A 24,171-nucleotide genomic window follows, 5' to 3' on the forward strand; every position below is an offset into this window, starting at 1 on the left:
CAATGGGGGAAAGAAGGAGACTCGTGTAATACTTTAAACAATAAAGAATTTTTTTAAAAGTATACAAGGAATTTTTAGGGTTTGTTCTTTGCTGCGAAGTGAGAAGAAAAGCATGCATTGTATTCATCCTTATAGGAAAACAAGCAGACTAGTAAGAATTAATAAACAGAAACACCCACGGCAGAACATCTTAGCTTTGACAACAAGAGGTTTGCAGAACTATCACAGTTAATTTTTTCCTAATTTTCTTTCTCTGCTCAAGAAATTAACTGGCATTAATTCTTAAACCATAATATAAAATACATGCCAGTACATGAACAATTAGAAATATGCAGCTGAAAGGACAGGGCCATGTGCAGCTGTGAAATTTATTTCTTTTAAAATATTTTTATTGATTTCAGAGAGGGAGAGAGAGATGGAAACATCAATGATGAGAGAGAATCATTGATTAGCTGCCTCCTGCAGGCCCCACACTGGGGATCAAGCCTACAACCCGGGCACATGCCCCAACAGGGAATGGAACCGTGACCTCCCGGTTCATAGGTTGACGCTCAGTCACTGTGCCACGCCGGCACGGCTGTGAAATTTATTGATGCAGATATTCCCTAAACTAAGTTTAGAAATGAGCAGGAATCACATTTCCTTTTAAAAGCAGCATCTGCTCCACCTGCCTGGCTTGTGCAGCCTCCTCTCAGGGCACCTGGAGTCATGCAGAGGGTAAATGCTCTTCGGTTCCTGGTTCCATCAGGAGACCTTGAATACATCAGGATGTAAGGCCGGTCTATGATTTAAGGTGGATGAAGTGCTAGTAAACATGCTGTGATGAAGTGAATGACTTTTACCTTCCTGTTCCTACGGCCCCATCGATATTGTCCATGAAACGACTGAACTACAGATCATAGAAGGAGGCAGCATGTTAGAAGAGGAGTAGGTAGGAGTGTTGTTGGGTTTTGTCTTAATAGCAAACCATTAGACGCAGCAACTACTGACCCATGGAAGTTAAAGAAAATTCATTCAAAATGAAAGCCCCATTTCACACTCCCAGGAACAGATTTTAGCACATTTCCGCCCCTAGCACGAGCTTCCTGCGGTTGTGCAGATACCATAGGGCATAGCTCTGATACTAAGCACTGGCAGGGCATTATCTGGACACGGAATTCAGCAAAACTCTGCGAGCTTGTGGGTTTGAAAGAAAAGAAATAAAAAACTGCAAGTCCAGAAAGTTCCTAAGAGCCGCAAACTGGTTATTGCCACGTTGACACTTTTCCTTCAGGAGAAAGCTTGTGCTGCCCTCGGGCTCACGATATTTCCTTGGAATGTGCCTTCTCTCTCCTAAGTGACTGGGGAAAGTTCTGTGTGACTTGGACAGAGAGATGGGGAAGAATGGTCACCGTGGCCCAGAGGAAGGGCAGATGGGAGGAGAGGTGAGTGTAGAATGACCGCCCTCTGCAGCTCCAGATGCCTGAGTGGCTGTACTGGGAAGGAGGTGCCAGGTGCTGAGGGGACAGTAGGAAGGCACCAGGGGAAAGAATTGCTGGAATTGGTTTACCGAGAATTTGCTTCATGCCAAGCACAGCGCTTGCTTGGTACCTGAGGTAGATTCTGCCACCCCCTCCTCACGGCTGTTCCTGGAGATGAGCATGGTGACGGCGACCGCCCTGCAATCTGCTGCAAATGTGGAGGCTGAAGCCCTGGCAAGCGGGGACATGGTGAGCTCAGCCGGTAAGTCCTGCTCTGGCTCAGTGCTAGGCCTCGTGCCAGGCGTTTCACTCGGGTTATCGGATGAGTCTTCACCACAATCTCCTGAAGTCAATAGCGTTGTCATTCTCTCCATTTCACAGGTGAGGACGTTGAGGTTCAGGCACAAGAATCTGATTCAAGGCCATGCAGCTGGTCTGTGCTGGGGCTGGGATTTGAACCCACATCTCTGTCTCCAGAGCCCCTGCTCTTAATTACTATGTCATGTCCCCTTCCACACGTAGACTTCATTTACTGGAAAATGACCCCTCCTGCACCTGCTACCCTGCTCACCTGCTACCCTGGTAACAAAGCTCCTTCCGCCAGGAGGATCACAAAATGAGTTTCCCCTGAAAAGCCCGAAGGAACCTTGGGAAGCAAGGACGAGGAAGTCACAGGAGATGGAATGAACGCTCCCTCCGTGGCAGAGAGAGGGGGAGCCTGATGAAAATGCGCCAAAAGTTAAGATGGTCAAAGTGACGGGGAGGAAACGTACGGGCTCAGTGCCCCTGGGCAGAGTTGTCACCAGGCCACCCCTGGGGAAGGCAGACTGGGTGGCAGCGAGTTACAGGGACGGGAGAGCTCGTGCGCCTTTGATTCGGAGGGACTCGCACCTCCCAGTGGTCCGATAAACAGATGCATTCCCATCCAGACTTAGTCTCCCAGGGAAGACTAGTGCAGTGACCTATCCCCCATCCATGGGCTGTATGTTCCAAGACCCCCAGTGGATGCCTGAACCACGGATAGTATAAACTATGATATTCCGATACATAATACCTGTAACAAAGTTTAATTTATAAATTGGGCACAGTAAGAGATTAATGATAACAATATACTGCAATATAAAGTATGTGGATGGCTTTGGAGCCATTGTTAAGTAAAATAAGTCATTTGAACAGGAGCACCACAATTCGGTGACAGTCAGTCTGATGACTGAGGTGGCTCCTAAGTGACTAACGGGCAGGTGGCGTGTGCAGCGTGGACATGCTGGACTAAGGGATGATTTCTGTGCCGCGCGGACGGTGCGAGATTTCATCACGCTACTCAGAATGGAGCGCAATTTAAAACATATGAATCGCTTATTCTGGAATTCTCCACTTAATCTTTTTGGAGCACACAGTTGACCACGGGTAATTGAAACCGCAGAAAGTAAAACTGTGGACAAGGGGAACTGCTCTCCCTCCTGGTATTGACCCTTTCATACCAGGGAGGGGCTATAGCCGCTTACAAGTAGCCAGATGCCCCTTCTGAGCTGCCGGCATGGAACCAGGATGAGGAAAGGGTTAGCTAGGCCTTCCTGGGTGTAGCTGGCACACCTATTCTTCAATTGCATTGGAGAAGGGAGTTCATAGAGTTCAGTTATAGGAATCTGTAAAGTGAACTAATTCAGAGGCGTGAGCATTTGTCATCGGGGCCTGGAGCCAAAGGACAGAAGACTACAGAATGCTGGCCCGCTTGCAATCACACGGGGAGGGGAGCCCAGAGCAAAGCAGAGTCTGAGGTCTCCGGAACCTGCATTGAGCGGACGCTCCCCTTGGTTGCCCTGACAACAGGACCTCATCCCATTTTTCAAAAGATGCTTCATGTGGAAAAGCACACACGTACAAAAGGTAGGTCAGTGCAGAGCGACTGTCAGGGCGGAGTTTGGGAGGGGTTTGTGTCAGAGATGAAGGATCAGACCGGTAAGAGAAAGAGCTGTGGTTCCGGGTAAAAGAGGTGATGTTCTTGGGACGCCTCGCGTTCCGCAGGCCTGTTGTGTAGGGTGACGTCAGGGTAAAGAATGAACTGCCCATCTGTGGTTTTATGTCGCTAATCTCTCCCTCCTGATGCCCTCGCCGTATGGAAGGACAACCCTGAGAAGCAGGGTTTCCATTTGCGGTCTTCCTTTGTCCCAGTGGTGGAATTGGGACGGGATGGTACAATCCTACCAGGACCGCAGCACACTCTCCCAGGAGTTTTTACTGGGACGGCCTTTTGCCAACCCCAAACTTAGTCCCCAAGTTACTTCTAAGATGAGTTGTCATAAGAAACAGTCCATTAATGAGCCTCTCAATTTTTTTTAACATGTATTTTAGCACCTACTATGTGCTAGGGTCTGGGGATACAGCCATAAATAAGATACACAGAGTCTCACAGAGCTTATATTCTAGCCAGGACACACTGCCAGGAAGCAAAAATCAGCCAAATATTTCTTTACTAGAGGCCCGATGCACGAAATTAGTGCAAGAGTAGGCCTTCCTTCCCCCCCGCTGCCGGCACTGGCTTCCTTCTGGCACCCAGGACCCAGGTTTCCCCGGCAGCCGCAGCTTGGTCTGGAAGGAAGTCCGGTCTAATTAGCATATTATGCTTTTATTATTATAGATAAGCATGAGGAGTCCTGTAGGATAAACCCAAGGCACTATAAGAGCAAGAGACCTTGCCCTGGTCTTGGGTCTGAAAGGGGGGAGGAATTCCTCTCTGGGGGAGGAATACCTAGGCTTATACCTTCGGCATGTTTAATGGGTGGAAAGAGTGAGATTGGCACCCCAGCAAGGGAGGTGGCAGGAGGAACAGATGCCGCTGAAGAGTTAAGCAGGGGCAGATCCCACCAAAAATAAAGCCTGTCTGCTTTCAAGAATAGGTGTTCATCCTACGAGAAAGAGTTCCTTATTTTTCTCAGCACCGTGGGTCAGGGAAGTGACAAGATTCTCCTTCTGTATTGCTTGCTACGAAGGGTAGACCCAATTCTATACCAACTTGGAGCATGACCATGGGACTTGGCATTTGCATTTTTAAGCTTATTCCTGCTTAACTGGGTCCCTGCACTTGTTTTTCTAACCTACCCTCCATATTTTATTTATGCTATCCAGTTATTTCCTGTACCTATTATAACATTTTTAAAAAAAATCCTTTCTGGGATAAGATGAGCTAAAGATCAAATAAGTCTAAATATTATGATAGCTTCTTCATTCGGTCAGTCTTGGTCAGTGCCCAAGTTCCCAGGTACATTCGAAGGCCACCTTCACGTTCCCACTTTTCTGGAGGGCAAGTCATTTAACTTCAATGTATATTTAGAGGCCTCTAAGTTTCGTTAAAAGACTGCTGTCCTTGGCCTTTCAGAAGATGCGAACATGATCACCACTCCAAGTTGAATGAGAAGAGGTAAGGTAGGGGAGAAAGGAACTAGAACAAGGTTTGCAGCAGGGTGATCAGAGAAGAAAGGAAGAGAAAATAGTGTCCAGAAGTTCTGGATGTTTCTGAGTCCACTAAATCTCAAAGTAACTACATTTCTACTTCCCCTTCATCTCCCTGATAATCCCCACCCCAAAGCTTCTGGTAGGGTCCAACCCAGGAGGCATATGTGTCAGGGTAGGGTTAAAGGGAGCCACGGTGGCCCAGAGTGGGGTGAGAAGGACATCTGAGTGGGAGAAGGGATGCTTGCAGAATATTGAAACCAAATCAATATTTGGAAGACAGAAATATAAGGTCAGGAAGAAATATATGTCAAAACCCGTGAGTTCCAATAGTTACTTTTAATTTCAGGATCTGGGAGTTTAACATTACCCAGCTGGAACAGAGAAGTGTAATGCTGAGGCCCAAGAGAATGAAAGTCCTCTTTTGACTAACTAAATATTATATAATTTTATTAATGTATGTGAGGCAAAAGATGGGTTTCCTGGTAAAATATGTAAGTAAAACAAATATTTTATAAAGAAAAACCTGAAAAAAATGAGTTTCAAAAAATTTTTCCTAAAGAACTATAGTTAAGATAGCCCATGAACCATAACGTGCTGGGCATTTGGATTGAACGTTGGTGTCTCTGATTAGCTTTTAACAAACATTTTCACTTCAGTTATTCAAATGAACAGATGTTGTTGTAATGCTTTGAAAACCAAAAAGGTGTGTTCTCATTTTACTAGCAACAATATTAATGCTTCTTTAAAATCCCAGGGACCTTTGGGGGGGTGGGGGGGGGTGTCACTGCGTAAGTTATATAAATGTGTAACCACTATGCTGGAGCCTTGCAACTGTGATGCTATTGACAACCGTAATTGAAAAAATAATTTTTTAAATGAAATAAAATCCAGGGGTCAATAATTCACATTATTTCATGAATACATATTGCTTAATTTTCAAAGAAAATCTCATAATGTTTTATTTCTTAAAACTAAAGACCATTAGAATTCAAGGATAAAGCAGACAGCAGACTGAGTCACAAAGCGTTTGGAAACCCCTCCCCAGCATTCTGACCTGTTGTCGGTGACGTCATAATGTCCTGGCTAGTTACAGGGCCTGCCGGCAACTGGAAGGAAACTCCGAGAGACACAGGACATTGGCGATCAATCACATCGTCCCAATGAATTTCATATTGTTTATTTGTTTATCTGGGGTTTATTCCTCAGAGATTAGTAACTTGACTCCCAATAAGGAAGGTGGGTAAGCATTGGAAGCTTTCACAGACATTATCCTCGAAAATTGACGTGTAGCAATTTTATTGTTGGAAATATGGTACAGTTTAGAAGTTAAGTCTCTGCCTCCAATCCTTTGTGGAAAAAATGAAAGTCCTTCAAAGAAATTAACATATGTCTGATCTACGGTGTGTCATACTTTTTTTCAGAGGTTTATATGGAACCTCTAGTTGATGAAGAACATAAAGAAGAAATTAAGCATAACATCCCTTATGATGATAAAAATGACCATCATTTTAAAGAGGAAAAAAACTGTAAGTATTTATAGTAATCTATATATAAGAACTGATTATATTGGTTTGATTTAACTTTTTTAAAAACTATAATCACATTATTTTCTACTACTTAAATTTACCTTATAGACATTTCAGTGTGTAAAATGAAATTTTTAATTTCTGTGACTTTTTCCTGAGATGTTATGAAGTTTAACAAGGTTATCTTGGTAATTGTCTATAATTAACATGGGCTCCATTGTAGCATTATGGTTACTTATTCACATGAGTAACAACTAACTTAATTCTATGTTGAGATAACCAGAATTTATTTGGAGTTGTGTATGAGTTTCCTAGGGCTGCTAAAACAAAGTCACACAAACTGGGTAGCTCAAAGCAACAGAAATGTATCCTCTCACAATTCCAGAGGCCAGAAATTGAAAATCAAATTTTGACTCTCCCACGCTCTCCCCAAAGTCTTTAGTGGGGAAGGTCTCTCCTGGCCTCTTTTAGCTTCTGGTAGCCCCAGGCATTCCTTGGCTTGTAGTAGCAGAACTCCAATCTCTGACTCATTTTCACGTGGCATTCTTCCTCTGTCGCTGTGTCCAAATTTCCCCCTTCTCATAAGAATGCCATTTACATCGGATTAAGAGCTCACCCTATTCCAGTGTGACTTCATCTTAACTAAATCTGCAATGACCCTGTTTCCAAATTGGGTCATATTTAAGGTTCTAGGGGTTAGGACTTCAACATTTTTTTCCAGGGTGAGGGAGTGATAAAATTCAACCCATAGAAGATGACTAAGGTGTGTGGAAGGCCCATTAAACTTTATTCACCATTCCTCATATGGACTTTCTTTCTAGGTCTTTATAACGTCCACCATTGTAAAAAGTGAAAAGTTCCTAAGAAACTCTTGTTAAAAATTCTTTTACATTAAGATTAAATCTAGTTATTCTGGGTTCTTTATTAGTATTAATCAAAGAAAAATACATATACAATGAAGTACTTTGAAAACTATAATCCATACGTTGTACTTCTATTTTTTTCTTTGATGAATTATTATCCCTCTTTCAAATGTAAAAAAAAAAAAAAATACAATACAAAAGCACCCTGATGCTCAGAGAGGTGGTTCATAGCTACCACGGAGCTGAGTCAGGAGTGATGCCAAGTCTTCCACCACCAGCTTCCACCCACAGGGTGCAGTCATTCCTTTTCAGGATGTACCTCCACTTGGATTAACCAAAGGCAAATAACTCAAGAGCCTGATGATTACTTTGAGTAAAGGAAAAAGTCTTTCTTACACACACACACATTTATATAAAATATAAATGGGATTGTGGTGAAGAATTGCCTTATGACTGACTTTTCTCATTTAATAGCTTTGGAACTCTCTATCCACTATCTTACAAAGAATTAAATGATGGGCAGTTTCTCCCATGTATGCTCTTCTCAGACACTCTTGGGTATATCTCTTTGGATAGATACCAAGTACTGGAATTGCTGAATAAATGGTAAACCCTTTAAAATATTGATAGATACCACCAAATTGCCTTCAATTAGGACCTACCAAATTGTATCCCCCAAGAATGCTCCCTAATCTCACAATAAATAGTGTTAGTCATATTTTGTGAGTAAATGATAAACTTTATTAGTGTTTTTAATTTGCATCCTGATTACTTGTGAAGTTGAGTATTTTTCTCTGTATTTATTGGGCATTTAATTTCTACTTCTGTGATTTGTCTGTTTTTATCATTAGCCCATTTTTCTATTAGATTATATTTTCACTTATTTGTAGGAGATATTTTTATATTTAGTATATTAACCTTTTCTCTAAAGTAAAAGTAACAAGTATTTTCTTCCAGGATGTGGTTTATCTTTAAACTTATTTAGGTATTTTAATCACAGAGAAAAATTTAAACTTTATAAAATAAATTTTTAATTCCTTTATAATTTCTGCATTGTGTATCTTGTTTAGATGGACCTTATCCAAATAGGTATTAAAATATTTCCTAGTTAAGTTTCATATTTTTGTTTTTAACTCTTGGGTCTTAAATTCAGTTATTTTTATATATGACATAAAATAGGAATAAAACTTTAAATGTTTCAAGGGGAATTGCCAAATGTCTAACACCAATTCCCTACTCACGTAAAACTCATATTTAATATAATCTAAATTCTCATTGAAATTTAGTTAGTTATTCCCTTTTTGTTTTTCTGATCTGTCTCTGCAAAAATACCACATTATTTTTTGTTATTGTCGTTAATCTTGACCTGAGGATATATTTTTCCATTGATTTTTATTGTTTTAGGGAGAGTGGAAGAAGGGAGAGAGACAGAGAGAGAAATACCAATGTGAGAGAGACAAATCTATTGGTTGCCTCCCACACACACTCTAACCGGGCCTGGATCGAGCCTGCAACCATATGTGCCCTTGACCAGAATTGAACCCTTGATTCTTCCATCCACAGGCCCAACACTCTAACCACTGAGCAAAGCCAGCTAGGACAAATACCACCTTATTTTAATTTGTATACTTTTATAACTCATAACATGAATGCTGGGCTGCAAGTTTCCTAGAAACTTCTAAAAATTTACATTAATAGCACTGGTGTGTGTGTGTGTGTGTGTGTGTGTGTGTGTGTATGTGTGTGTGTGTGTTCTGGGGGGAAAAGATATATACATATATATTGAATATGTATACATTCGTGTGTATAAAATTTTCTGACATTCCATGGTATTTTGTATATGTGTTTAATCAGCCATCTTAATCCAATTTATTTGACGGGTTGGGTGGATATGTCTATTAGTTTTGCATTATAACCAATTCCACTTACAATAATGAAGAGCAGGATTCTTTCTGTCATATGCCAATGTGAAAGTATCTAGGCGACCTTGATTGTTATTGAACTATATGCTTTTGTGTGTGTGTGTGTGTGTGTACACATTTAGTTTTATTGTAACCAAGCAACTTGTACACTTTTAACGTTTAAAACTGAGCATCATCTTTTCTTTCCAGTGAAACAAAAAGAAAATTTAAAAATAAACAGGAACAAAATTACAATAGAGAAATGTCAATTCCGAATAAGATCCTACAGGTTCTGCTGACTCTCCTATTGAGTGGCAGGGCTCAAGTCATCATTAGGAGAGAATTTATTTTAAAAGTGTCATCTTAGACTGCACGGATGTCCATTAAACATCACAATTAAACATGCCAAAGGAGAAGCCATGTTGTCAAAATGCCCACTTAACCCACCCAGACATCTCAAACCCACCCTTTGCTCACCTTCTATACCCCGCCTTTTTTTCCTTTTTTTTTTTAAACAAGAGAAAGTAGACAGATACATGTTGGTAAATGCTAACTGTCCATATTCACATAGAGACACAGTGTGATCTCTGAGCCCAATATACAGAGAAAGGAGGAAAAAGCTAGAATTCTATGCACTACCACACAGGGGCCTAGCAACCTCCAGCTCCCAGCAGAGCTAAGGGAGCAGAAGGTTTTTCTTTTTCCCCACAGAGCACAGTGGTGGTGATTCCATTAAGTTTTTCTTGAGACAGGAAGGGATAAAAATGAATTGGGAACAGAAAGGGGCAAAGATTCTTTTCCCACTGTATTCTGCTCAAGATACATCCTCCCTCCCCCCCCCCCCAAATAAGGTGAGAACCATGGTGTAAAGGAGAGAAAAAGAGACCTCAAAAACAGGGCGACTGAGCACAAGGGGGAGGGGGGAAGAAAAAGGAAAAATAAAGACTGCATCTTGGACTTTGAAGATGGATCACCACTCTCATTCAGATGAAACTCTTCGGAGAGAACTTTATTTTCGAAGTAAGGATTTTCATCAAAATAAAAGGTTGGAATCCATCCCAGGGACTGGAGAAAATTAAAAAAGGTTGGAATCCATCAGTGTTCATTAGTCATCTTCTCCTTCATCTTCCTCTCCTTCTTCCCCCTCATCATCTTCATCTTCTTCACCTTCATCCTCATCCCCTTCTTCATCAATATCTTCCAACCCTTCCTCTTCATCATCATCATCATCATCATCTTCTTCTTCTTCTCCTTCCCCTTCTTCATCATCCATGTCGGGAACCAAGTAGTACTGTAAAGGGTTTGGCCAAATGTCATCTTTGATGACTTCTCCTAACTCATCTGCACCTGCATCAGAACGGTCAGTAAACCAGGAAAAGAAGCTCTCTGGTTCCTCGTGCTGTCTCTCCCTGCTGGCTTTATTCTGTGTTTGACTTGAATGTTTCGTCAAATCCTTTCCAGATTTCCATTTGATTTCAGTGGACTTTGAAGATGGATCACCACTCTCATTCAGATTAAACTCTTTGGAGAGAACTTTATTTTCGAAGTAAGGATTTTCATCAAAATAAAAATCAGTTCTGTAACCTGATTTAATATCTTCAAATTCTGACACTTCAACTCTTGTCAAATAATGCCGTGCCTCTTCATCCTCTTCCCCAAGCAGTGCAGACACCTGTGGATGGTTGACAAATGTTGTTACCCCCAAATTTGGGATTTTGGCGATCAATTCTGACCTCTTCTGAAAAAATGGTTGGTGGAGTTTGTTATATTTCTGTTCTACTTTCAAAATCTCCTCACTGGCTTGTTCATTAAGTCTGTCTGTTTCATTTTGTACTTCATCAATATGTTCAATCGCTTCTTGCTGTTCTTTTTCTCCCTTCGGCACGTCCGGAGGGGTCGGCTTCTTCTCTGGCTTGGGGGCTGGAGCCAGTTTCCGTTTCTTCGTTTGCGGTGGGAGCGAGGACTGGCATTTGGGGGCCATGCTGCGAGGCAGGTCCGAGGAGCTGATCCCTGGGAAGTGGCAGGGCTCCAAGGCGCACTGAGCACTGGAACTATATGCTTTTTAAGCGGAACTGCTTCACAGTCTAACAGAAGATTCAGGGGGAAATGAGAGTTTCTTACTTGGCTTTTTCCGCCCTGTCTAAAAAATATTTATTTTCATTGATTTGAGAGAGAGAGAGAGAGAGAGAGAGAGAGAGAGAGAGAGAGAGAAACATCAATAGGTAGCTTTCTATATATGCCCCAATTGGGAATCCCACAACCTGGGTATGTGCCCTGATCAGGAATTGAACCAGCGTCCCTTCAGTACATGGGACAATGCTCAACCAACTGAGCTACACCAGCCAGGCCTTACTTGACTTTTTGATAATGTCAATACAGTGATAATATTACACATTTACAAATCTACTTTGGTACCTATTATTCACTTACTAGTAAATATGTTTTTCCATAAATTCTCCAATAATTCCTTCTCAGAAAGAATAATTTAGCAAAAGGATACTCATTTGGCTGTTTTCCCCATGGATTTTATTTTTGACCTTTGCCCACTTCCTTATTTTGTAGATGAAGAATGTCCCAAATACTTTATTATTCTTTTTTTTTTTTAACTAGTCACTGCATATATTCTTTAAAAAATCGGATGACAAAAAATATAAAGAAACAAAAAGCCTAAACTTAGCTGGCGGCTGAAAACTTTTGTCTTACGCTTCTAGATGTGTTCACAACCCAAACTCCAAGTGGCTCCCAGTCTGAAATATCCGTGAAAGCAACAACTGCTGTGGATTTTTCTCTAAGAAACTGTAAGTATTGAAAGGCACCAGTGCAAATATTAACATCCCTTAAAGCAATATTTCAAACAGCATTAGAGTGTTGGGTAGGAAAAAGATTTTAATGGCGCTAATGTCAGAAGTCTTCATTCCTAAAGAAGGAGACTCATGTCTATTGCACTGAGAAATTCTGAAGGCAGGGAGGTTCTTACATTTCTTAGACTCCTATTTTGGGTTTGCATGGAAATAAAAATTAAATAACTAAATTTAGGACTAGAAAATTGTATGTCTTTCTTAGGCCCACATTTTTATTCCTTTCTGCTTTATACCTTCAGCTTCAAACATTGTTTCCTTTTGCACCTTTCCACCAAGCGTAACCATTTGATAGATGACTTTGGAGGCCATTAAATCTCCAAATGCATATAACAAATCTATTACCCGGGCATGTGACAGCTCATATCTATGAAACACATAAGCCACAAAACAGAATTACAAGGAAAAGAGGATGGAAGTCAATAGGGAAGATAGGGTGTTTCTGGCAATGGCATTTCAATATTGGTAAATGACAGGCTCAGTAAGCCTAATTATTAAATAAAGCCACATGACAATAGTGGAATATTTTGAGCAGTTTCAAACCTTGGGACATAACCGAGATGGGGACATTTCAAGGGCATTCGCTAATGAGACAGCTGATGCGTGGGAATTTTGCTCCTACAAGTAAACAAGCTGTTGAGTTGTCTGGGACAAGACACAGAATAGAGAGGCTGTTGAAGAAAACAGACCACGTACCTCAGATTCCCTTAGGAGATGGCTTATTGAGGACCCAGGGAAGAGATTCCAAAACCCTAACTTCTGTTCCCACAATTCAGGTCCCCAAAGGATTGTCAGAGAAAGTTGGGTTGGGACCAGTTGTTGCCATTTAAGCGGGGCTCTGACAGAGGGAGACAGGCTGACATGGACGGCATGCTCCAGAGGAACAAGCACCCACCCCCCCCTCCCCGAGATTAAATCTCCAGAATTATTTTGAATACCTATTCTGCTAGTCCAAAAATTCCGAGGGCAAGTAGCTGAAGCAGTCCAGACACTTTTCTCCAGAACAGAGGAAGAGGGTTGCAGAGCAGAGTTTAAGAATTTCTGGCCACTTGTTCTAGTCCTGCCTGAATCAGTGTCAACTCCGGTAACAATATCTTTTTCCATCCTTTCTTGCCACCGAGATTCCTGTAACGGTGCTGTTTGTAGGCTCAGTCCAAATTCATTCTGTGTCTGTAGAACTCCTCCGGTGGGGGGACTGCCTATACCGCTCATGGAACTTGATTGACTCCTGTATTCAGCAAAGTTAACTGAAATTTCAGGCCAACTTCATGGGGGACAGTATGGTCCTCCAGTCACAATGGTCCCCAAATACACTCTTACTGACGACATAGCTCCAGACGGACACATGATCACCTGAGATATGCACGAAATCAGGCCTGAAAACCCTTGATTTGTAGCCCCAAATCTTTATATCTCAAGTTCTGGCTTGAGTAGTAAACACGCAGATGTTTCCAATTGACAAGGAAACTGATGCTGCCTCCTTTACCAAACTGCCCTGGGCTGGCGGTGTCACCGCAAGGCGTGGGCCGGAACCATCTGAGACAGTGTGTCTAACCCAGGAGCCCTTCCTTACCTCCGGTTGTGGACCAGGATCCCAGCTTTCCCCTCTCTTGCAAAGCTATAGGCATAGGAATCCCGCCTCAGGCAACAACTTTCCATTTTCTTTCCCCTGCTTTGAGTTACCTCCAAAAATTGTCAGCATCTTTCTGGGATTTTTTTTCCATCTGTCATTTTCTTTGTTCCACTTTTCAGCTTAAAAAATATGCCTAATCACACAGATGTGGAGTCAATATTTTAATATGCTGATAACCCACTTATCCCTTTTCCTAGATAAAATCAATGAGACATCTGGAACACCCATTGAAGAACCCTCGATAAAAAGAATTCCAAGTACTAAAGTTACTACACTATAGTCATACCTGGAGCATATCATTATATGAGTAAAAATTTAAGTTTCACTACTCTGAGTATTACATAAAATAATAGCATGCTTAAAGAACTTGTACTGCTACAGTTTAAAGTCACTCTAAAATCTTTTTTAAAAAAATGTTTTTATTGGTTGTAGAGTGGAAGAGAGAGAGAGAGAGAGAGAGATAGAGAGAGAGAGAGAGAGAGATTGATCTGTTGCCTCCCACACGCACCCAACCTGGGACCAAACCCTTAACCTGTGCATGTGCCCTGACCAGGAATCAGGACGACGCTCAGCCAGCTGAGCCGCACCATCTAGGGCGCTAAAATATTTTAAACCATGAAAATCTAAGGGTCAATTTTCAGATGTATTTGACAAGGAGTAGGAAATGAGCTCTTTTTAGAATACAATTTTATTTTAATAAAACGTATTAAATTTATATTTATGCATACATTTATGTTAAATGTATTTATATTTAACATGAACACATAATATATTTCACATAAAGATATAAATATATATAAATATTTAATACATTTTGATATAATATTTTTTAATCCTCACCCGAGGATATTTTTCCATTGATTTTTAGAGAGAATAGAAGAGAGAGGGAAAGACAGAGAAATATCGATGTGAGAGAAACGCATCGATTGGTTGCCTCTTGCACACACCCTGACTGGGGCCTGGGCCAGGGAGGAGCCTGCAACCAAGGTACATGCTCTTGACCGGATTTGAACCCAGGACTCTTCAGTCCACAGGCCAATGCTCTATCCACTGTGCCAAAATGGCTAGGGCTTAATATACCTTTTAATAATTAAATTAAAATTTCTACCTGCTTGAGGAATAAACTTTTCTCTGCATAGAGGCAATGATTAGTGTTTCCTAAGATTATTTGGGGAGGTGGGGCTGTGAGTAAGAGGCTGCAAAATAAAAAATAATCATTTTACTTTCCTGCCAAGAAAATTGTCCCTTATAAAATATTTGTGAAACCATAACAACCCAGGAAGTCTTGAGTGAGTGGTCTAATTGAGGACAATGGACCTGTTGTTACATGAAACTATTTTCTCCAGTTCATGCAATATAAGTATGTTACTAATATGATTACCCTAAATTCATTTGCATCTTTAACACCACTAAACATAAAAACCTTTATTCAGCTTTTGATATGTTTAAAAATAGAAATCTGATCATGCTGGTATTTTACTTCTTCAATATCTTTAGTCATTTGCACTGAAGTTTTAGTTTACTAAAAGTAAATGAAGAAGAAAATACTAAAGAACCATCTAGAAAGAATATTCAAAATTTTAAAGTTACAGCACTATAGGCATACCTAGAGCATATCACTATAGGAGTAAAAATTTAAGTTTCACTATTTAAACTTGGGGTCACATTCAGAACCTCTAACTGGGCAGTCAAGTCTGACGTGACCTGAACATTAAAGAACATTTCAGTCTCTTCCCTGGTCATACGCCTCATCCACGTTCTTCATTCCAGACTTCCTGAAGCTCCAAGAGCTTGCCCAACCTGTTATGGTTCTGAGTCTGCGCACAGTGGAATGACCTCCCTCTGGACTTGTTTGCCTGGCAATGTCTATCCCTCTGTGCCTGAATTAAAGCACCATCTCCCCTGTGAAGGGTTTCTAGCTTTTGCAAGTTGATTTTGGTCCCTCCATGAATACCACCTGTGCGTTTCCTTTAACGCCCTCCTTATCCTACAACATAATTAGCAGTGATTCCTGTCTGCTTTTGAGAACGAGTGTGTTCCTTGAGCATATAAGACTGTGGTGTTCATTTCTGTCACTTCAGTGCTAACTACAGGTCTTGCACATGGTAGGAGCTCAAGGGGTAACTATTAAATGACTAAACTTAACAAGTGAATGAATGAATGTTCTGGCACAAATTTACTAAAGCCGAATTACCTTATTTTGTCATCCTGTTCTATTTTGTTTTTTAAACAGAAACAACTGAGGGTCCAAATGAGCCTGCATTTTGGACAATGTTAGCTAAAGGTAAGCTCATAGTAGTTAGGTAACTGGGAAAACGATTTTTTCTGTTCCAAAGTCTTATGTAAGAAAGCCAAGATCAGTGTACATAGTTCTAATACTAAAAATGAATGTCAACATTTTGCTGCCATCATCACGTGTAAATGCAAAACACATCCAGAAGGTTGGTCAAGTGTTTTGCTTTTTCTGATTCTCCTCCCAAAAGTTTCATGCTCCTACAAATGTTGCAATCAATTTTTTTAAGATTAAAATTTTTAAATAAGGCTCTTGCCCCATATAGTCCCTCTTTGTGTTAGGAGCATCATGCACATAAGCACGTGGAAATATATGAATAAATGCAAAGTACATATCAAAATATATGCATGCATAAAATTAATATATACATCATAAATATTTAAGCATGCATTATAAACATAATGTGCATATCATACATGTATTGCATGTTTACCGTAGAAGCACACATGTATAAATGCAATATCACACACATATATGCATGCAATAGAAATGTAAGACGTATGCCATATTCAGTTGATCTTCAATATTTGCATATTCTGTATTTGAGAATTTACCTACATCTAAGATGTATTTGTAACCCCCAAATGAATGCTAGAGCACTTTTGCAGTCATGTGCAGACAGGCTCAGCGCAGCAAAACAATGTAATTGCCCGTTGCTCACATTCCTCGCTGAGGTGGGAAAAGGCAGCATCCCGCCTTCTTTTTACAGCGCTCATACTGTAAACACGTGTCATTTTTGTGGTCTATTAATGCTACATGTATTTCATGTGATCTGGGAGTGATTATGCTATTTAAAATGGCCCCCAAGTATAGCATTCAAATGCTGGTGGAGAAAAACCTTATGGAGAAAATGTGTGTTAGATAAGCTTTGCTTAGCAGCAGTTATAGTGCTGTTGGCTGTGAGTTCAATGTAATGAATCAGCCATCTATACTAAAATAAAGTGTCTTTAAACATAAACACACATAAAACAGGGCTTTGCATTGATTGGTTGATGGAAATGTTGTGACCTCGCAGGATCCTAACCCTGTATTTCCTCTATATTATAAAAATAACTAGCATGAATAAATGAGAATGAACTGTATATATTACACATGCACACAATGTTAATAAGTGAATTTTGTTTCCCATAACACCAATTTATTGTTTTAACAGTTTTGAATGAAACACTGCCGGAGGAAGAATCAAGAGATCAATTATTTCAAGCAATTCCAAGTAAGAACAAAATACTTCCATGAAATGAATGCACACATGCCGGCACATATTTAGTGCCTGTGCAGCGAGGCTGTTTTCTGGTAAGGTGTATGTCAGAGGGGAGTGTGGAGGCTAACATTGTAGCAGAGAGGACATTCCTATTTTAGGAAAGTTGCGGATTTCGAGCACGCTCTCCAGTTACAGTACTGCACACAACTATTTATTTCTGTCTTCCTGTTTTGTACCTTCTATTCCTGAACCAGATAAACCAAATGGAGGAGTAGGCAGGTGAATAAAGTATAGAATGAAGTTTGCTTTTTTAATGAACAGACTCTGTTTTTAGAGTGATTTTAGGCTTACAGAAAAAATGAACAGAAATTATAGAGAGTTCTCATATATTGCATTGCTCAGTTTTCCTGCTTATTAACACTTTGTATTAGTGTGGCACCGCTTTTATAATTTACTAGTAGCCCGTTTGCACGAAGATTCATGCAATAGACCTTCATTCACCTGGCTGCCTGCACCAGTTTTCTGCCGGCACCGGGGACCCAGGCCTTGGCTGTGGCCACCGCCTTCTGCCTTCTTTCAGGGTCCGGGCTTGGCCCTGGGCGGTGGCCTTGGTCTCGGCTGCACCCAGCGTCCCTGCTACCCGATCGCAGGAGCCGACCCCCAGTGGTCTCCTGCGATCGGCGCAGGCACCCCGCTGGCGCCCAAGGCCGGGAAAGCCTCAGGCGGTTTTCCCGGCCTTGGGCTCTGCCACACCCCAAAGTCCCTGCAACGGTTTCCTGGTGGGCGGTTGATGGGCGTGGCTTGGTTGGTGGGCGTGGCTTGGGCGTAGCGAAGGTGTGGTCAATTTGCATATTTGTCTATTATAAGGTAAGATGAGCCAATATGGATGCATTATCAACTAAAGCCCATAGTTACAACTGGATCCACTCTTTGTGTGCTATATCTATGGGTTTTAACGAATGCAGATGTCACATGTCCACATTACAGTACCATAAAGAATAGTTTCCTTGCCCTAAAAATCCCCTGGAGATTTTTAGGGCAAGGAAACTATCTGTCTGTCCACCTCTCCCTCGCCCAGCTCCTGACAACCACAGACATTTTCATTGTCTATACTTTTGCCTTTTTCAGAATGTTGTATGTTTGGAGACATACAATACGTAGTCTTTTTAGACTGGCTTCTTTTGCTTAGTAACATGCACATAAGATTCCTCCATAGGTTTCCATGGCTTGATAGTTCATGTCTTTCCATCACTAAATAATATTCCATCATATGGACGTCCAAGTTTGCTTATCCAGTCACCTATTGAAGAACATCTCAATTGCTCCCAAGTTTTATCAACAATGAATAAATCTACTATAAACATTCAGGTGTAGGTTTTTGTGTGCACATAAATTTTCAACTCATTTGAGTGACCAACGACTGCCTTTGATGATTGTATGGTAAGACTATGCTTAGCGTTGTAAGAAACCACCAAACTGTCTTCCAAAGTGGCTACACCATTTTGCATTCTCACCAGCAATGAATGAGAGAATTCCAGCTGCTAAATTCCAGTGACTTTCATTTATGGATTAATTATATTTATATGAGTACAGTAACTCTGGATTTGAATGGAAAAATTCATGACAAGGCAATATATTAATGTGCCTCAAACATCTGTCTTGAAAATAAAGCATTGAAAAGAAATTGCATCTGGTTCTCTATCTTAGGCCTGTCACACCAGTTCTGCACTGGATTATGTGACAAGTATAGCCTCTTGCTTTCCGAGCTTCAAGAAAATGGAGTGAGGCATCTTTGTTCAGAAGAGCTAGATGTAGAAATGACAAATGCTGGGCCACTTGAGAAATATTGTCTTTTCAAGTAATTAAATTAATTGAGTGGAATTGATTTTTTTTTATCACATACTGAGTACATACTACATGCCAGTGCTTCACAGACATTATTATGTCAGTCCTCACAGCAACTCTGTGAAGTTGGTATTATTTCCATTTTACAGATGAGAAAACTGAGGCTTGGAGAAAAACTCTGTTCAAAGTTGTAATTGGAGTTTGCATAATTTTCAGTGGTCAGGGATTCCAAACCCTTCTCTAGTTTGGACCATCACCTTGACAAACAAAATATAAACACACCTCTTTACAAAAGCCCTCTTAAGGAGTAGCAAAGCAATTCAGGAGCCTGGTTCATTTTAACATTTGTTTGATTATTCCCGAAGTAATCTGCCTGAAAGTCAAGGTATCAGTCTTTGACAATTGTACACTGTTCACTCCACTCTGACAATTATAATTTTTTTTTTAATTAGAGAATATAGACTTGGGAGCTTGTCATTGCTTATTACCAAAACATCATTATCTGGAAAATAATGAAAGCCTTTGAAACTTTTGGGAGGATGTTGGGCTAAAGGGGAGAAATACCAACATGGTCATGTAAAGTCATCTACCCTAATAAAAGAGAAAGATGCAAATTGACTATACCTTCGTGATGCCCACCAGTCAATCAGGAGTGAGTATGCAAATTAACCCAACAAAGATGGCAGGTTAATTTGCATACACAGGCACCGAGTGGCCAGGGGCAGGGCAGGATGCTTGCGTCGTTGCCGTGGCAATGACGCAGGTGAACCACACTGCCCCAGCAGCTCTGGGCCTCTAGGCAGCGTGGGAAGGTGGAAAGGTGGCTCTGGCAGCCAGGGGAAGGAAGGCCCATTCTTGCACGAATCTTCGTGCATCGGGAGTCTAGTCATTATATAAATTAAGTAGACAAATATTAAGTCAGACATATATAAAAAATAAAAATTTGACAGCAAAGATATATTTTCATTAATAGATTTAGTAAAAAGACCTGACATATCTGAATCTGGACATATCTTTATTTTAGAACTTATTTTAGAAAATTAAGTAAGTTTCCATTTCTTTTTTTAACGTCAAGTATACTAGATTTGAGCTCAGTAATAAAAGGGCAAGTTCAGTTCTTAAGCCTCATGGAGAAAGCATCCTTTTAGCTGAAAAGAAAAATCAATGCATATCCCAATAGGAGAAGTGCATCTTCTTCTTTAGAAGGATGTGTGTAAATTCATTTTGTTAGTAGTAATCTCTTTAGAGTCGTGAACTGGTTTTTACTAGTCAGAGAGGAAGTCTGCTACATACACATTTTAATATCAGTAACCTGGGTTTGAAACCAGATTTTATCACTTACCAGCTCCGTACCACGGCAAATTCAGACACTCTGGGATCCTGTGAAATGGAGCTAAGGACAGCTTCTCAGGACGCTGGGAAGGTTCCACGGGAAAAGTTATGAGTCTGGGCCACCATAGCCTTCTCCTTGCGTTGCCTGGAGGCAGGAGAGTGGTTGTGACTGCTCCTGAGGGTGGAAGGCCTGCAGTGGCTTTGTAATCCTTACCCTTCAGGACACAAGGACCCTTTTCATTGCATTTTCTTTCTTCTCAGACTCTGATTTGAATGCTACGAGTGAAGACACAGGGGTAGAAGCACAGGATAACAAGTTAAAATTAATGCTGGGCATCTCACTGTTGACCCTCCTCCTTTTCACCATCCTTCTGGCATCATCTAGTGCCTTGCTGTTCAAGCTGAAGACCACGTAAGTCTACAGACCTCCGCAGGGTCTGTGACACGCGCGGTGTGACGCTCCCAGCCGCCTCTCCAGCAGACTGTCAGGAAATGTGACTCCCAAATGCATGCGGACGGTATTCAGTTGGCCACATTTCCCTGATTCAGAAAGAAGCATGGGCTGTGTGTGAGGAAAGGCCCTCTTTAAACATGTCCCCAATATCCTACCTAATAATAGACAAATATGCAAATTGACCGTACCTTCTCTATGCCCACGATTGGCCAGGAGGCGCGGGGGGGCGGGACTCGGGGTGGCCGGGGTGGCCGATTGGGCTGGCGGGACGCTGAGCTCACCTCGCCAGCGGCGGCTTGAGCTCAGCGTCTGCGCCATGGCTGTGCTGTGGCACAGAAGGGGCCTCTGGGGCAGCGAGCTCACGTCCCACCACGGACCATCAAAAGCGGGGTAGCTGGGTGCCTGTCCGCTCAGGCACCAGGCCTTTCAGAAGCCTCCGGTGGGGCGGAGGCTTCTGAAAGGCCTGGTGCACCAGCAGACAGGCACCCAGCTCCCCCGTGATCGAAAGCGAAAGCATGTAGGGGACCCTACACGTGCATGATTCAATCATGCACTGGGCCTCTAGTTTTTAAATAATCCTCTAGAAATAGAAACCACCCCAATCAACTGGGAAGGATAGAGAGCATCTGGCTAGGCATCCTTTGTTGAAAGCCTTGGAACTAAAGGGCCACGACTCTGTTCTGAATGGCACACCTGCTTAGGGTCTAGCAGTTTTCATTCATTTACCTAGTGTGCTACCAAGCGAGCGATAGATTGGACAAAATCCATACACTGTTTTAACGTTTGTGATACCGTTTTGAGTTGCGCTGCAAACGTACATCACTTAAAACAATTGTTGATGTATGTTTCCTTTTTCCAGTTATAACAAGCAACTTGAAAATCAGTACTCCGTCCAGCCGGAGCTGGCGGCTCTGTCCTACTTCCAGCCAGCCCAGGGCGTCTCAGACTCATCCTTCTCTAAGAGCGCCGACAGCAGCGCCGTTTGGACCCAGGAACCGTGACGGTCTCGGATGACCACATGCGTTAGACCTCAGAGTGAGGATGTTCCCACTGATAATAGAGAACTTTAGTTTTGTGTCATAAAACATATCTTTCTTTGTGAATCACACGGATGTCATGATTTAGAAACTCTGCTGAGACGTTTACATTTTTCTGGTGTCTTAAAAGGAGGACGTGTTCAATAAAATTCTCTCGGCTATAAAAATTAATGGAAAAAATAAAAGGAAATAATTTAAGGTGTGGAAAACGCATCAAGTAAAAATAATCCTAGAAAGTGACTTATGAAACGTATTCACTCTAGGCTGTTGCATTTTTAATCCTCACCCAAGGTATGTTTTTTTCTTGTTTGTTTGCTTGCTTGCTTGTTTTGTTTTAATTGATTTTTAGTGAGAGAGGAAGGGAGAGAGAGAGAGAGAGAGAAGAACATCAATGTGAGAGAGAAACATTGATTGGTTACCTCCCTCCCACATATGCCCCAACCAGGGGATTGAACTCGCAACCTAGGGAGGATGCTTCAACTGAGCCATCCGGCCAGGGCAAGGCTGTTTAATATTTAAATGAGGACATGCATACCTATTTACCTTACCTGAGGGCATTTTGAGGACTTTCAGGGCTATCACCGTGACCTATGCCCCTCCCACCACCAAAGCAAAAAGAATACACCTGTATGTTTTACTGGCAAAACAGTTGTGCCATATCAGGAAATGAAACTAAATTAATACGAAAGACTCCTAGCATTCTTGAACTGTTTAAAAGTCATCAGGGCTGCTCCCCTGGGACAAACAATAAGAAAAAAAAATTTTCCCCTCCCATTTCTAAAGCATCCATAAACATTTGAGACAACATGGTGTATCAGCGAAGAGAAAGGCAGGAGTCCCAGCACACACTTCTCAGAGAGGGATTCATGGACCCGAGTCTTTCAGAGCTGAAGGGCCTTCCTGCTCTCTTCCCCCAGGGATCCTGGCTCACCATGCTCTGTTGCAGGGGGGGCGGGGGGGGGGGAACGTCCGGCTGCAGGCTGTTTAAGGCCTGAGAAATCATTGGGTCTGGCCCTGCCAAGGCATTAGGGGTGAGTTAATTAAATGTTTGACCAAATATAGCAGGCTAATTTTTTAAGTTGATCATTTAGTCATAAATGATGTTATAAATATCCAAATGGCCCTTGGTGGAAAAAGGTTCCCCACCCCTGCTCTATTAGAAGAAAAGAAAAACATCTCAAAGGCTAATTTAGCTTAGTAGTGACTTACGAGGCCCTAATAATCCCAGGAGTGTTTCAATTTACAAAGAACACCAATGGAATGGGGGCATGTTTTCCCTTTTGTGGGTCAGTTTCACCTGGAAGGATTTCAGGGCCCTGTGTCAGGTAGTACAGTGGTCGGCAAACTCATTAGTCAACAGAGCCAAATATCAACAGTACAACGATTGAAATTTCTTTGGAGAGCCAAATTTTTTAAACTTAAACTTCTTCTAATGCCACTTCTTCAAAATAGACTTGCCCAGGCCGTGGTATTTTGTGGAAGAGCCACACTCAAGGGGCCAAAGAGCCGCATGTGGCTCGCGAGCCGCAGTTTGCCGACCACGGAGGTATATGTGTGGATATGTGTGGATTGAAAAGAGGAGGAGAATTTAGGACAGGTTTCATTGTCCTAAATCCTCGTCTACTGTATTGGAGGCACTTGGTATTTTACATCACATTGATGGCTACTCCCCTATGGAAGGCAGGTTTCTTTTACAGCTCAAGAGACGAACACCGGATCACATGTTAGAGAGGCGAAGCTAACATGTGCTTCCGAACTGAGGTTCCGTGATCCATGAAGGTTAACAGTCCAATTTCTAACGAAAGTCAAAGGAGGTTGTCCAGGAGCACGGCAGGCCCTGCCTCCAGAGGCAGGAGGTTCCTTAGTTCGGGAGTTCTTTCAGCTGCTGGGGAATTGTTTTCCCTCCCTCCAGCTGAGGGCAGACACACACTTCACACCCAGGTGCCGCCTGGCCTACCATCCTTTCTCGGCATCATTGCTCACCTCCCATTTTCTCTCCTGACCACACCGCAGCCTCACTATTGGCTGGGAAAGCTCCGAAGCTCCGCCTTTGAGTAGCCATGGACTCTATAAGATGTTACCCTGCGGGAGAAGAGGTGTCAGGGCAGGTGCCCGCTTAGCCCTGATCTTGCTAAAAACACCCATAATTCTGAGCCAGTGGTGGTAGCCTTGACCAATAGTCCGTGCTACCCTCTGCGGGTTACTTTTGTCATTTTCCAAGCCCTTCCGAATGGAGAAATGCAGTGGGAACTGAGGCAAGCGGTTGCAGCTGCTTCCAGGTGCCGACAGCCTTGTGGGGTCTGTGGTGAGAAAGG

At 41.9% G+C, this 24,171-nt stretch overlaps 2 protein-coding genes across 2 annotated transcripts; one reads left to right on the forward strand and one right to left on the reverse strand.

Annotated features, from left to right (window-relative positions):
- Positions 1-6,019: 6,019 nt before the first annotated feature.
- Positions 6,020-22,054, forward strand: EQTN (equatorin). The gene is made up of 8 exons (XM_028129082.2): positions 6,020-6,149; positions 6,335-6,439; positions 11,915-12,001; positions 13,892-13,951; positions 15,928-15,978; positions 17,141-17,200; positions 20,627-20,777; positions 21,679-22,054. Exons 1-8 carry the CDS (start codon positions 6,074-6,076, stop codon positions 21,818-21,820), a joined length of 732 nt encoding a protein of 243 aa, XP_027984883.2. The 5' UTR covers positions 6,020-6,073; the 3' UTR covers positions 21,821-22,054.
- On the reverse strand, positions 10,164-11,184 carry LOC103297375 (protein SET-like). The gene has a single exon (XM_008154072.3). It carries the CDS (start codon positions 11,182-11,184, stop codon positions 10,309-10,311), a length of 876 nt encoding a protein of 291 aa, XP_008152294.2. The 3' UTR covers positions 10,164-10,308.
- Positions 22,055-24,171: the final 2,117 nt, after the last annotated feature.

The sequence above is a fragment of the Eptesicus fuscus genome, chromosome 15 (assembly GCF_027574615.1).
Source record: "Eptesicus fuscus isolate TK198812 chromosome 15, DD_ASM_mEF_20220401, whole genome shotgun sequence".
Taxonomy (NCBI): domain Eukaryota; kingdom Metazoa; phylum Chordata; class Mammalia; order Chiroptera; family Vespertilionidae; genus Eptesicus; species Eptesicus fuscus.

What these genes read in the sequence shown, in the direction of transcription:
- EQTN (XM_028129082.2), top strand. Translation starts at nt 6,074, where the DNA reads ATGAATTTCATATTGTTTATTTGTTTATCTGGGGTTTATTCCTCAGAG. An exon ending in GGATTTTTCTCTAAGAAACT is followed by an intron (nt 12,002 to 13,891) that starts GTAAGTATTGAA and finishes CCCTTTTCCTAG; the next exon opens with ATAAAATCAATGAGACATCT. An exon ending in CTCGATAAAAAGAATTCCAA is followed by an intron (nt 13,952 to 15,927) that starts GTACTAAAGTTA and finishes TTTTTTAAACAG; the next exon opens with AAACAACTGAGGGTCCAAAT.
- LOC103297375 (XM_008154072.3), bottom strand. Translation starts at nt 11,184, where the DNA reads ATGGCCCCCAAATGCCAGTCCTCGCTCCCACCGCAAACGAAGAAACGG.